This window comes from Xiphophorus couchianus, chromosome 17, assembly GCF_001444195.1.
Source record: "Xiphophorus couchianus chromosome 17, X_couchianus-1.0, whole genome shotgun sequence".
Classification (NCBI taxonomy): Eukaryota; Metazoa; Chordata; class Actinopteri; order Cyprinodontiformes; family Poeciliidae; genus Xiphophorus; species Xiphophorus couchianus.
In genome coordinates this window covers 17243696-17256473 of record NC_040244.1, presented here as the reverse complement: position 1 = coordinate 17256473, position 12778 = coordinate 17243696, and the positions used below count along the sequence as shown (strand labels likewise).

The window sequence follows — 12778 nt, the reverse complement described above, 5'->3', positions numbered from 1 at the left end:
CAAATTTCACATTGTGAAAAAAAAAACAACCTCCCAGTTTTTTATATAATATAGGACATCGTCATTTTTAAAGAGCCATCATTTCTGGTTATAGTTCTTGAAGAAGAACCAAATTGTCCAGAAGATCTACACATTTCTTATATTTATAAAAAATATTGTTGGGTTGAAATCCAAAGCAAATGGAACATGAAAGGACAAGCCTGGGAAGAAAACAGTCAAAGCAGAGACTTGTTTCCAGGGAACTCTAAATTCTGAGACACCACTGGAGGACAGGGGCAGGTCTTTGACTAGACGTAAAACACCTGTGGGACTCTATGGCACAGCGGTCCATACAGAAGACAAGGAACCTCTACAGTCAACCCAGAAGATGCCACTGGTGAAAACATACCAAACAAAAAAATTACTACTTTTGCAACCCTGCTGTAAATGTTATATGTGCAGTCAATCTTTGAGGAAAATGATATTCTCTTAGTTGTTTGAAGGAACATATAAAATGCTATTGGTAATTTCAATGTTGAGGAAATTCAGTACAATTATTCAATGAAAAACTGATAAAACTTGAATTTGTTATTACATTCATATTTGAAAACATTAGTTTAATTGTGGAGATCCAAAGGGCCTCTCTGGGCCACAGTGGACAATCCCTGGCATTGTGTCATTAATTTTCCAGCAATTCCTCATTCTGAACATGCATGTAGTGACAGTGGAAAAGAAAAACTCCCTGTTGACAGGAAGAAACCTGAGCCAAGCTCAGATGAAAAACAGCAACCAGGACTGTTTTCAGAGAACATGAAGAGTTTTTCACTCTTGTACAGTAGGTGGCAGTATGTACAGTTTGAAAGTGTCTGTAAATCAATATTTCTGCTATTTTTGATGTTGCTGCTGCACATAGAACATGCATGATGTGCACAAATCCATTTGAGCAAATGTACTTTGGTGAAGATATGCTTCTTTACCAAAGCGGAAGCTAAACACGTTTGTGCCCATATAAGGTAATGTGTTGGTGCCTTGACATTCGGCTCACTCAGACTCAGCCTGTTGGTCAGAAACTCTGTCTGTTCATCCGAACTCCACCTGATGTACCGCTTTAAACAAGGCTTATCAGCCGCAGAAACTGGACGTTTACCAGCTAACATCGTGCTGCTCCTGCTTCTGCTCTTCTCTGGTATGATTTTTATCTTGTTTTACGCCGAAAACTAGCTTTGTAGAGCAACAAACCGGGGCGTTTTATTAAACGATTAACATATTTGTAGTAAATGACTATTTAATCAGTATTTCACATTTTTGTCATCAATTTAATTGGTGATAACACTGCAATAATTTAAAATTTTTATTATGAAACCCGGAGCTTTAATACAGGCAGGGACCTGGTTGTCCTGGTGTTCAGGATCTGTTGGTTGTCCAGATGATCTGCTGAGTCGAGCCCGTCTGAGAAGGGCTTTTTGTTTAGTAGGCGTTACTTTTCAGGAACCGTTCTACTTGTCAGACAATAAATGACATCGTCATGAGCACAAATGAAATATGTCCCGTATGGTTACACAGCAGTTCCAATAGACCCGTCCTTCCAATATGGCTGCGGTGTTAAAGTACGTAACTTAGTCACAAAGTCTAGCCAAGCTACGTATTTATGGTTTCTACCATGACTTCCCCCGCCCCAAACCTTTATTTATAAAGAGCATACTGTACAGCAGTTTCGTGAAACAGCAAGTAGCTGCTCGAGGCTTAAATACTGGCATGATAATACAAAAATGCAAGCAGGTTGTTGCAAAATAAACATGAGTGTTTATAAGACAGCTGTGACTTTAGAGGCCAAGACAAATAGACATTAAGCCCTTTCTGACACTAGAGAAGCACATAGATTGCTGCCCAGCAGCCAAAAGTGATGCTGAAACAATAAAGACTTTTCTTATGCAGAGGAATAAGATAAGAATTCAAATAAACTCAGTATATCTGAAAATACATTTTTTGCACAAAAATGTAATTGGCTAATAGCATAGCTTTTTTGTGTATTTATCCTACATGACAATTTTAACAGCCATTGAATTTTTTCCCTTTCAAGGTGTTAAAAACTTGGGCTAAGTTGTTGTTTTAGATGTAATGAAAAAGTATTTTATATACTGGTGATTTTCTACGTTTCCCTTCTAACAAAGAATAGAGATGTCTGTAAGCTTCAGCTTAGGTTCACCTCAACTATGAGAGATGGGACCTAAAAGTAAAATCCAGAAAAATAACATTGATTTGATTTTCCAATTATTAATTGGTGTTTTGGTCTATGAAATAAGCATTTGATACAATTGAAAATGAGAACTTAATATTTGCTACACAAACCTTTGTTTATAATTTCAGATCAGATATTTCTTGTAGTCAAAAAATATCTGACTACAAGAATAGTCAGATATTCTGACTATTCTTGTTATATTGATTGCAATATACTATTGCAATATACTATTGCAATCAATGGGTTTTTGGTCCACTCCTCAGATCTTCTCCAGATCTCTTAGTTTATTATTAATATATTTTTTTATGTATATACAAAAAATAAAAACTTCCTTTTGAAGGTGTAGTGCCTTCTATTTTGCCCGATGCTGTATACAGCCTGGGAAGGCATTGCATTAAAAGGACTTTTAAACCATAGGAGCAGAATTTCTCTATTTTCAAAACACAACTTTTTAAAACTTTAGTGCATCTGCCTCTGGTTCATGCCAGACTTTATATTGTGATGAGAAAGCCACTGAATGGATGCTTCCCAATCGTCTTGATTGTGGGTGCATGTAAAAATCTCACAGCTGAGCTTTTCTGGGAAAATGATTCATACTTCAGTTTAGTATCTCATGGTGTTGATGAGCTTTGGTAGATTACAGGACTGACCTATTAGTGTATATGAACACAGTGAGGGGAAAAGAAATCTGCTTTGCAACACTTCAGTTCTTTTTCCTGTCTAATGTCTCAGAAGTGATCAGTATCTCTCTGTCTGTAGCGTCACAGGTTTATGGCTGTCTTCCTTAGACATGGGCTCCTCTTGGCCTTGCATCGTACCCTTGGGCAAGCCAGCAACACAGCCTACCCCTCTGCTCTGCCTGCAGCTGTTCTAGGTAGAGTAATAGATTTAAGTGCGAAAATATGCTCTTTGTGTACAACAATGTTGACTTTAATACTTTTACATAAGTCTAAAATGACAATATTAAAACATGACATAGTTTTCCTAGTGGAAGCTCCGACCAGCCGGTGCTGAGAATCAGGAGTAGAGCTGGGGAATCTTAAATATTTCTAAAATAGGAACCATACTTTTATAACAAATTTATGTCAGATCATGATTTCTTGGTTAATGTCAAGTTGTCATAACAAAGACATTTTGAATAATGTCAACTTTGTATTAAAAGTGTCATGATTTACCGAATGACACTTTATGACAACAGTCATAAATATTCATGAAGACTTACTCATGTTCATGACAGGTGTTATGTCACATTTATGACGGTGTCATGACAGTCTTATTCCCAACCTGTCAAATAAATTGTTACCAAACGTTTCAGTAAATATCTACATTTTTCTCTTTCCAAACTTTATTTTTTATTTTGGCACCAATCTGAAGTATAATTTTCCCAGGCAGAGCTCAGCAGAAGGTCGCACTGCATCAGATTACAGTAAAACATCAAAATAAGGATATGAAGTAAATACTTTACCTTAAAGGAGCCAAAAGGTAACCAGCTTTCTGCTCTGTTTTTTCCCAACATATACAATCATACTCCATTTTATGAATTGCTATTATTTTTTAATTTTTTGATTAACAATTACAAAGATTAGATCATCATCAAAAAAACAAACAAAAAACAATAAATGTGCAGTTATAGTTGACAGAAACGTACAAAATTTAAATATCAATTTTAACTACAATCCAATATGTAGTCCTATTGATGAAAAATTAAGTTAAGTATTTAATTATGGTTCACCTAAGAGAGAGATATAATAGATACAGCTGTTAAGGTGGAATACATTCTTTAACTAATATTCAATTCATCTTATTCATATTGAGCCAATTCACAACCAAAGCAGATTGAATCTCCTGTTCAGTGTTTGTAAGCATGTAAACGCAATTTTATTGGACTCCAAGGATTTTCATTTTATGATGAGAAGATTTCTTAGAGAAAACTTTAAAAAAGTTATTTTTGAACTTGGATCTGATAAGTCTGCACAATAATGCATTGTCAGCACAAAAACTGCTGCTGCCAACCGTTGTGTACGTTTCCACTGAATGATGGCCAAACCATAGCTGGAAGTGAGAAGGTAAGATCAACAAAGCCTGGAAACAGAATCAATCTTCATGGTAAACCATGAACAAATAAGTGACTGTACCATTTTCTGTGTCCTTTTTAACCAATCCTCTTCAGAACCTTCATCAACACTGTGGATTTCAGTGATCCAGCAGCCTGGTTTTGGTTTCTAATGCTGTTCATGATCCTGTTTTCCCTTGTCATTCTGTCCCTCATCCAGTCCAGACCTGGGTTGTGGCCCTGCTGAGGGCAGGTTGATTCTAGTGCTGTGTTGGGCTCTGCCTTTTCTCCAGCAACCATGTCGGGCTTCAATCTGCTGCATCTAATAACCAAGAGTCAGCCTGTGCCTCTGAGGTCCTGCAGTCTCCCCTCAGGTCCACTGACTGCGTGCTGTGTGTCTGATTGGCTCTGCCTCGCATTAACACGTTAACGCATTGCTGGAGTGGTGTGCTGTGTTTTGGTTTGTTTTCTAATCAGACTGATCTGAACTAACCATTTCTAGCTTTTAATTGGTCGTTTCAGAGAACAGAGATCTTACCTGTTTGTTCACCAAACCAAGTCTAAATGAACCGACAAGGTTAATTGTTAGATTTGGATTTTTTTGCCCTGAATCCTTCAACATTAAAAGATCCTGATTAAAGAAAATCAAACAATTTAAGAATCTAAAAAGCTGAATAAGAACGCAAGGCAATTTTACTCACATGCTGGCTTTCAATTATAATTTATTGTTTGGACAAAGTCTAGTTTCAGGCTTAATTTAAGGCAACAGTAAATATTTAGATGGTAACTGATGTCTTTTGGCCTCTTGACAAATTGATAGAGATGAATGTCTGGACAAGAACAGCCTCTAAAATCAGAAGTGACCAGCTATATTGATCCAAGTTCTGACTGTAACCAATCACAAACTAGCGTCTTCCAAATATTCAAACAAAATGTTAAACTAGTTGTCCTAGAACCATCAACGCCATTCAATGCTGAACTTTTTCTGGCACTAACCCAGCACTAATCAGCACCTAGACTATCAGTTGACTTTGTAAAACATTTTCCATATTTGTCTAACTAATTATACAATTTGAAGAGCGTGTACGTACAGGCAGAGACCTTTAAAATTGCCAACTTGAATCTGATCCAAGAATAAGGAGGGAGTGAAAGATTAGGGTGATTGCAAGGAGGGCCTCCAAACTCAGAGGCTTGGAGAGCTCTACCAAAGATGAATCATCAAAACAGCAGAGGACACATGGAAAAAGCTGAGCAACAAGGAAAGGGTTTTATCTGAGTCAGGTTTGTTCCTTAGAGACTATGTTTTTTGCAAGATTGGCAGAATGAATCTGGGTTGACTTGACAATTTGTCAGGTTTGCTGGTGGAGTCGAAAGCTAAATATACTGGAGAATTGCAGAAGGAAGTCCGGGCTGTCCTTCAGTCTCTGGCACTGACCATATCTCTCCAGAAAGAGAGTCAGAAACCCCAAGGGAGCAGCATGCTTCATACTTCAGCAGGACCTGCAGCCCATCATCCAGTCTGCAGGAAAAGACAACCACATATAATACAAATATAAAATAAAATGAGAAGAACCAGTGGATTTTCTCTGTTTTCATTTTGACAGAGATGCATGTCAAGACAGTTAAAATTTGGGTAAAACCCAGTATTGGTGTATTTTAGGTTTTAGTTGTTCTTAGTATGAATCAGAGGTTTTAGTCACGTGATTTAAATAGTTTGTACATACATTATATGTTCTTTTGGGATTCAAATAGCGCTTGTGATTGTGCAAGCACATAAGATATTTTGTTTTTAGAATTTTTTGAAACTTTCTTTTACTATCACTTCACCAGTATAGGCTACAGCCTGATCTTGTATGATGAAACAAAGACTGCTTTGAGGATGTTCTCCACCTGGCTGACTAACCCTGTCCCGAAGAGTCGGGGTTGGCCACATCTCTGAGGTAGTTCAGCTTGGTGTTGGGGCCGAAAGGGCAGAGAGAGTTACCTGGTTCTGGATACTAACACCTGTCTAACATTGCCAGTACTTCAACTACAAGGAATCCCACTTTTCATTATCTTTTGAGAAGTCTATTCCTATCAAATGGAGAGAAAGATTGGTAAAATTTTTGAAGACTGATGTAATTAAGAACCTTGTCTGAATATTGGATATTGCATTTTCTTTAGAAGATTGTAGATATGAGCTATGAAAAAATCTTAATAGGCAGATTCTCCACAGATAATTTGGAGTTACATTCTTCAGAAAAATCTGTGAATGTTGACTCTGTAGGAACACTGAGTAGGTCTTCTGGATTCCTGTGCATCCAGAGGAACTACATGGGCGGATTTAGCATCTTCCTGACATTCTCCGGTGGGAACAGTTCAAGCCTCTCACAGTGGAGGTCTTGGAGTTGAGGGTTGGGTATCCTGGCTCTAGCTTGGGCACTGTGTAGGGCCCTGGAGGGACCCTGGAGGGGACCTGGAAGGTCCAGGGAGGGAGTTCTGGAAGCAGAATGTAAGTCACATTTAGAACACACTGTTTAAACAGGAACTAAAGGCAGTATAATTGTCATCATTGTAGATACTTCTGATTGCATAAGCCATCTAATTTAACATTTTGGATGCTGCCTCCCATGATGTAAAGCCAAAGTACAGTTTGTATGGACAGTAGATTTTGTTTGTGAAACTGTATTTCTCTTATTACCCTGCTGTCCTCTTAAACCATGTGATGTTGCTTTTGACTTGTCTGGCCTAGGATCCAAACATTACACTTCAATAGTGGCTACAGGGAAGGTGGTCTTTATTTACTTTTAAATTCAGCGTTTACTGGTGAGGTCAACCTTTAACTAGACCAAACTTTCAGCTGTGTAATGAACTGCCTGGCTTTGCTGCAGCTTGCATGCACCAAGTCACTTTCTTAAATAATTGTCTAGCTGCACATTTTTTAAATGTCTGTTTAGTTTTTTTTAATAGGACGTTCACAACTTCAATGTATATAAAAATGTCTATGTGCAGGTTGAAGGAAGTGATAAAAATCTCTAGTGCAAGACCAATTGTAACATTATGGCTATTTTTTTTTATTTACTGATCAGCCACATCCGGAAACCAATGAACATAGTTTTATCCTAATGCAACAATGTCAGAAATAACATGAAATTCTTGATCCAAACATGGTTAGCCTGCAGTCTACTGCAGACCTACAGAAACACACACCGCATGTAGTGCGTGGGTGTGGGGGTGCGTGTGTGTGTGTGGTGTACCCATTGCTCATCCTGCTGAGGTTTTACATTTTGACACACTGCTGCATTCGGAAGACAATTAGTTGCACTTAGTTTTATATTGGGATATTAGCATTAAGGGGACTGAAATCACACACACACACACACACCTACACATCACACTTTTCAGATTTTTAAAGATAAAAAGCTTTGGATTCCAAGGTATTATTTTTCTTCCACTTCATATCAATATACAATTTCTTGTTAGGCTATCACCCAAGTTCTAAATAAAATATGTTTAAGTTTGTACTTCTAAAGTGATAAATGTGGAAAAGTTACTCATGTGAACAACAAACTTGCATCTTATAAGGATCTGCTGCCAGCGTCCCAGCAGGTGTTCTCGGCAGAAGGTTTTCAGTTTGCGGCTGATCAGTGGATAAGATTCAGTGTGTGATGCTTTATATATACAGTACAGACCAAAAGTTTGGACACAGCTTTTAATTCAATGAGCTTCCTTTATTTTCATGACTATTGACATTGTAGATTCACACTGAAGGCATCAAAACTATGAATAACATGTGGAAATATGCACTAAACAAAAAAGTGTAAAACAACTGAAAATACCCCTTATATTTTAGTTTTTTCAAAGTAGCAACCTTTTGCTGTGATTACTGCTTTGCACACACTCTGCATTTTCTTGATGAGCTTCAAGAGGTAGTCACCTGAAATGGTTTTCACTTCATAGGTGTGCCCTGTCAGGTTAATAAGTGGGATTTCTTGCCTTATAGTCATGGAAATAATGAAAACCCATTGAATTAGAAGGTGTGTCCAAACTTTTGGTCTGTACTGTAGTTAGATAAGCAAATCACATATTGATTCTTCTTCTGGGGCTTCAGAAGAAATCTGTAGTGAACTTTTTTCCTGTCTTCATTCACAGGAGCCTGTAGGAGTAAGAAGACCTGGCCAGTGAGTTTCCCTCAGGAGGAACTGAGGAAACGCCTCACCCCAAAGCAGTTCCATGTCACTCAGGAGAGAGGAACCGAGAGGTCGGGAAGATAGAGCTTTGGTTCTCTGCCAAGTCACAAATCAGTCTTTTTTTAAATTTTATAATTGCCCTGGAATAGATCTCAGGTTTCACTGCGTGCTTGAATTTTATTCCAATAGATATTTTGCAATTGGGTGAAGCACAGGGTGGAAGTAGAATCTGATTATATTATACTAGCCTGATAATAATCCTACAGTGCATGGTACCACATTACTAACTACTGAATCATTTTGTGCTTTTATTATTTATTAATACTTCCTTTCCCACAGTGCCTTTACTGGGGAGTTCACATACCATAAAGATGAGGGAACCTATCACTGTGTTGTCTGTGGGGGCCCTCTCTTCAGGTGAGGAGCTCTGTACACCACACCTGACTGCCCATGTGTTTGTGCTTGCCCAACAGACGGATTAAAGCTCACAGTACAGTTATAAAAAATCAGTTAAATCAGAGGATTATTTTTGTAACAAAAGATCATAAGACAAAACAATACCATTGATATATATATGAGCTATTTTTGTTTCCTTTTACAGCTCAGATTCTAAATTTGACTCACAATCAGGTGAGTAGAACTTCTGTCAGATTTCTGTCTAACTGTCTGAACTCCCTCATTTCCATCTGTAGTTATTTATTTTACTGCTCAATAACTGAATCTGATTCATATAAAACAAGCTGAAGCTCTGATGGAGCCTTGTTGTGAAGCCTCAGGTGTCATATGTGACTCATTATTCTAGATATATGGTATTAATATGCCATATGTTGATAAAGACAGAAGTGTGAAATGTAATGTGGAAGGAGGTGGAGGTTTTTATCCCAAGATTCCTCTTGTGTTCTTAAACAAACCGTGTGTAGGCTGGCCGTCCTTCTTCGACCTGCTGAAGGAGGAGTCCGTCTCTCTGGCTGATGATTTCTCCTACGGCTTACACAGAGTGGAGACTACCTGCAGCCAGGTGAGCTGCAACACACCACTTTATTTATCAAGTTTCCTTAAAGTTCTTGTAGTAAACTCATTTACTTCATAAAGTAAATCAGTTCAAAATCATTTTTAGCCTAAATCCCACTTCATCCCTCACCCCGACGCTGTGTTTGTGGGGTGGGGTGTATGTGATGAAGCAATGTGTGTAAATCTACGCTCTCATATAGAACATCAACATAAAGACCAATAACTATTCTAATTTCTAGTTGAAAGTGCTTCAGGATGTTACAGTTTTAACATACATACTTATTATTAATAAACAGAAAAAAAATAGTACTTATCAAATACAATATTTGTCAATTTGCAGTGCTTGTATGTATACCATCACAATTATAATGAGAAGATTGTCCAATAGGTATGCACAGTTATATCCAAAATTATTCATACCTCTATTTGTCATGAAATGGTTCGGTCAGGGGTGGTGAGGCAGACGCAGCGGACCCAGGTAAGATGAATATGGTGATTTAATGGATAGAGTCCAGAACAACACAGTCCAAACAACGAGCAGCAGGCACAAGGACACACTGACAACGAATAGACTAGACATTGACGAGGACCCGACGAGGAACAAGGAACACAGGTGGAGTTAAATACATGGGAGGGTAATGACAGAACGAGACATACCTGGGAACAATCAAGGGGAGGACAGGACAATGAAGAGACTCAAGGACACAAAAAACTCTAAATGAACACAGAAAACACAGATCCTGACACTATTAGATTTACATTTTAGTACTATTTTAATTAATCTTTAAATTCAGCCTACATTTTAATTTAGCATACAACAATTTTTTTGCAATGGAAATAATATCGATGTTTTGGAGTGGCTCAGTCAAAGTAAATCCTAACTGGAATCTGGACTGGAGATCTATGGATTGAACTAAAGATGAGGGTGATGGTAAGGAGGCGTTAAAACCTCACAGACTCATCCAACATTCCAGCATTTGCTGTAATGATAAAAAAAATGTTCCCACCAGAAAACTACTTCTTGGTTGAAAATAAATCATTTTCTCTTCAGTTTGTTGTGTTTATATAGTTCTGATTCTCAGCAAATGTTTTCTTCAGACATAAAGTATGCTGGAGGTTCCACACAGGTTGCTCAGTGCTGCTTAATGTCCCTGTGTTTCAGTGTGGAGCTCATCTTGGTCACCTGTTTGACGATGGTCCAAAACCTACTGGAAAGCGTTACTGCATCAACTCTGCTTCCCTGGCGTTTCAGGCCGCAGGCCCGGCTGAGGGCGGCGCCTCGGCCTCCAGCGGCTCTGCCACTTGCGGGAAGGTTGACCTATAGGAGCGCAGCTGGCTGCCTGTCAGCAACGGTTAGGGAAAGTCAAAACAGCTCATTAAAAAGATGCTTTGTTTTTGATGTGCTGACCGAACGAAACACCAAGAAAGTTAATGAATGTAGCTAAACTGACATATTTTGACAGTGTTTGAAACTGTAATCTAAGGTAGTGGTGATATACCAGAGCACTAGAGGGATAACTCATCTGCTGATTTCTACAACATGGCTGTGGTTCCCATAGTAACCAATCGCAGCCACCAGTCACAGTCCCTTTAATGCTTTAATGAAGATCCTTTAGGGCTCTGGTGTGTTTACAGAAAGGAAACGGAAAAATACTTTTTAAAGGAAGGCTGTGGATGCTCAGTATTGGCATTGCAGTATGCTCATGTAATGTTTTTCAGGACAAGTCAATGCATCATGAGTTTGAGAGGCAAGTATTGATGAAGGAGTTTTAGGTTATGTTACATTTACCATTATTCTTAGCATAAGTCACTTAAAAGTAGCATTTTTCCTTGTGTACCTGATTTTCATCCTCTGTAATATTTGAATAGATTTAAGTCAGGAAATGTTTTATTTAAACTCTATTTCTCTATCTTAGCTGTGCTAGATCCACATGCTGTACTCTCTTTTCACAAATATATCCATATGTGTCTAACAACAAGCCTTCCAGACAGAGTCAGCTAGCGTTTGACATTACTGCAGGAATCTGTAGAGTGAGGTTTGAAGGCAGGGTTTTTGGACGGACACAACAGCAAAGATGATGAAGCATCTTTCTTCTGGCGTATATCCTTATGTTCACTGGATATGATGTGCGTCATCATATGTTCAGATCCACATGAAGACAGCCTGTCTTCAGCTGTGTTAACATATCCAGTCAGGGTGAAGAGAAAGGAAAGGAGGTTCAACCAGCAAACACTTTTCTACTCCGTTGTTTAAACACATAATTATAATTCTGCTTTAAAACAATCCTAAGCCTTCTCTGAGTGAGTCTGTCATACAACAGAGTCTTCAGTCAGAGGCCTCTTAAGATTCTCTGTAAATTCCAAAAAATCTTGAATTAATGTAAGTTACAACAACATTTCATTTCCCTTTGGAATCAATAACGTATTTTTGAATTTTGATTTGAACTTAAAACATGAGTAGAATCTGTTAACAGCCAGATCTTACGTTACAGAACCTTAAGTCTTGGCTTTGTTTGTGCCATGGCTGCAAATTGTGGATCTGTAGGTTTAGTTGCGCTAAATTTCTCTGATTTGTATTAGATTAATTCTGAATGATACTGCACTGAGAAGAGTAATGAAATATCTATGCAAGTTTTTGATTTCAGTGTGAAGCATATTGGAACACTAAATGGGTTTTGAGCTGCCTTTTTAGGTCAGAAATATTTTGTGTTTTTGATTTTAAGTTTAGCCACTTTTATCTTTACAGTTTCATCTGAACACCTCATCAAACTGGTGAATAAAATATATTCATAAAAAGTCTCACACTCTTAATACTATTTAGTACTTGACTAATTCCCAGGGGAATTTGTGAAGTGTTTTTATTGTTAAATAATGTATTTTCTTGACCTCCAGACATCACAGTCGGCTCATCAGACAGAAAATGACTTTTTTAAAATCTCTCTGTCAAGAAACCTCCCGAATGATCCAACCTTAATAAGAAGCTGTTCTGTTTTGGAAACTTATATAAACATAATTTCTCTCCAACCACTCTTTAGGTCAGTCAGGTCAGTTGGCTTCTGCAGGCATTGCTGACTGTAAATGTTCCCCACAAAACATGAAAACATAAACATGACTGCATAATATTGATTGTAGTACTTTTAAAGTTTGATTTCATACAGTAGAAGCAATAAGTTTACATGCACTGATTAAAAACATATCCACATATTTTCACTGTTTGAAGTTGAAGCAGACCAAACAGCTCTTGTTTTATGTCAGTTAAAACTACCAATCGTTTTGCTCAGGAAGGAGACGGTTCTGTGTGAGATATAAACATTTTGGTCCAAAATG

The 12778-nt window shown here is 37.9% G+C and overlaps 1 protein-coding gene across 4 annotated transcripts; it reads left to right on the top strand.

The window, feature by feature from the left end:
- Positions 1 to 990: 990 nt before the first annotated feature.
- Positions 991 to 12250, top strand: msrb3 (methionine sulfoxide reductase B3). 4 transcript variants are annotated; one of them, XM_028043289.1, is made up of 7 exons: positions 1005 to 1165; positions 2978 to 3092; positions 8403 to 8511; positions 8780 to 8857; positions 9042 to 9070; positions 9361 to 9458; positions 10614 to 12250. In XM_028043289.1, exons 2-7 carry the CDS (start codon positions 2990 to 2992, stop codon positions 10773 to 10775), a joined length of 579 nt encoding a protein of 192 aa, XP_027899090.1. In that variant the 5' UTR covers positions 1005 to 1165; positions 2978 to 2989; the 3' UTR covers positions 10776 to 12250. The 4 variants fall into 4 exon arrangements, with proteins under 4 accessions (XP_027899091.1, XP_027899090.1, XP_027899092.1 ...); XM_028043291.1 differs by lacking the exon at positions 2978 to 3092 and adding an exon at positions 4492 to 4645 and having other exon boundaries at positions 1017 to 1165; XM_028043292.1 differs by lacking the exon at positions 1005 to 1165 and adding an exon at positions 4492 to 4645.
- Positions 12251 to 12778: the final 528 nt, after the last annotated feature.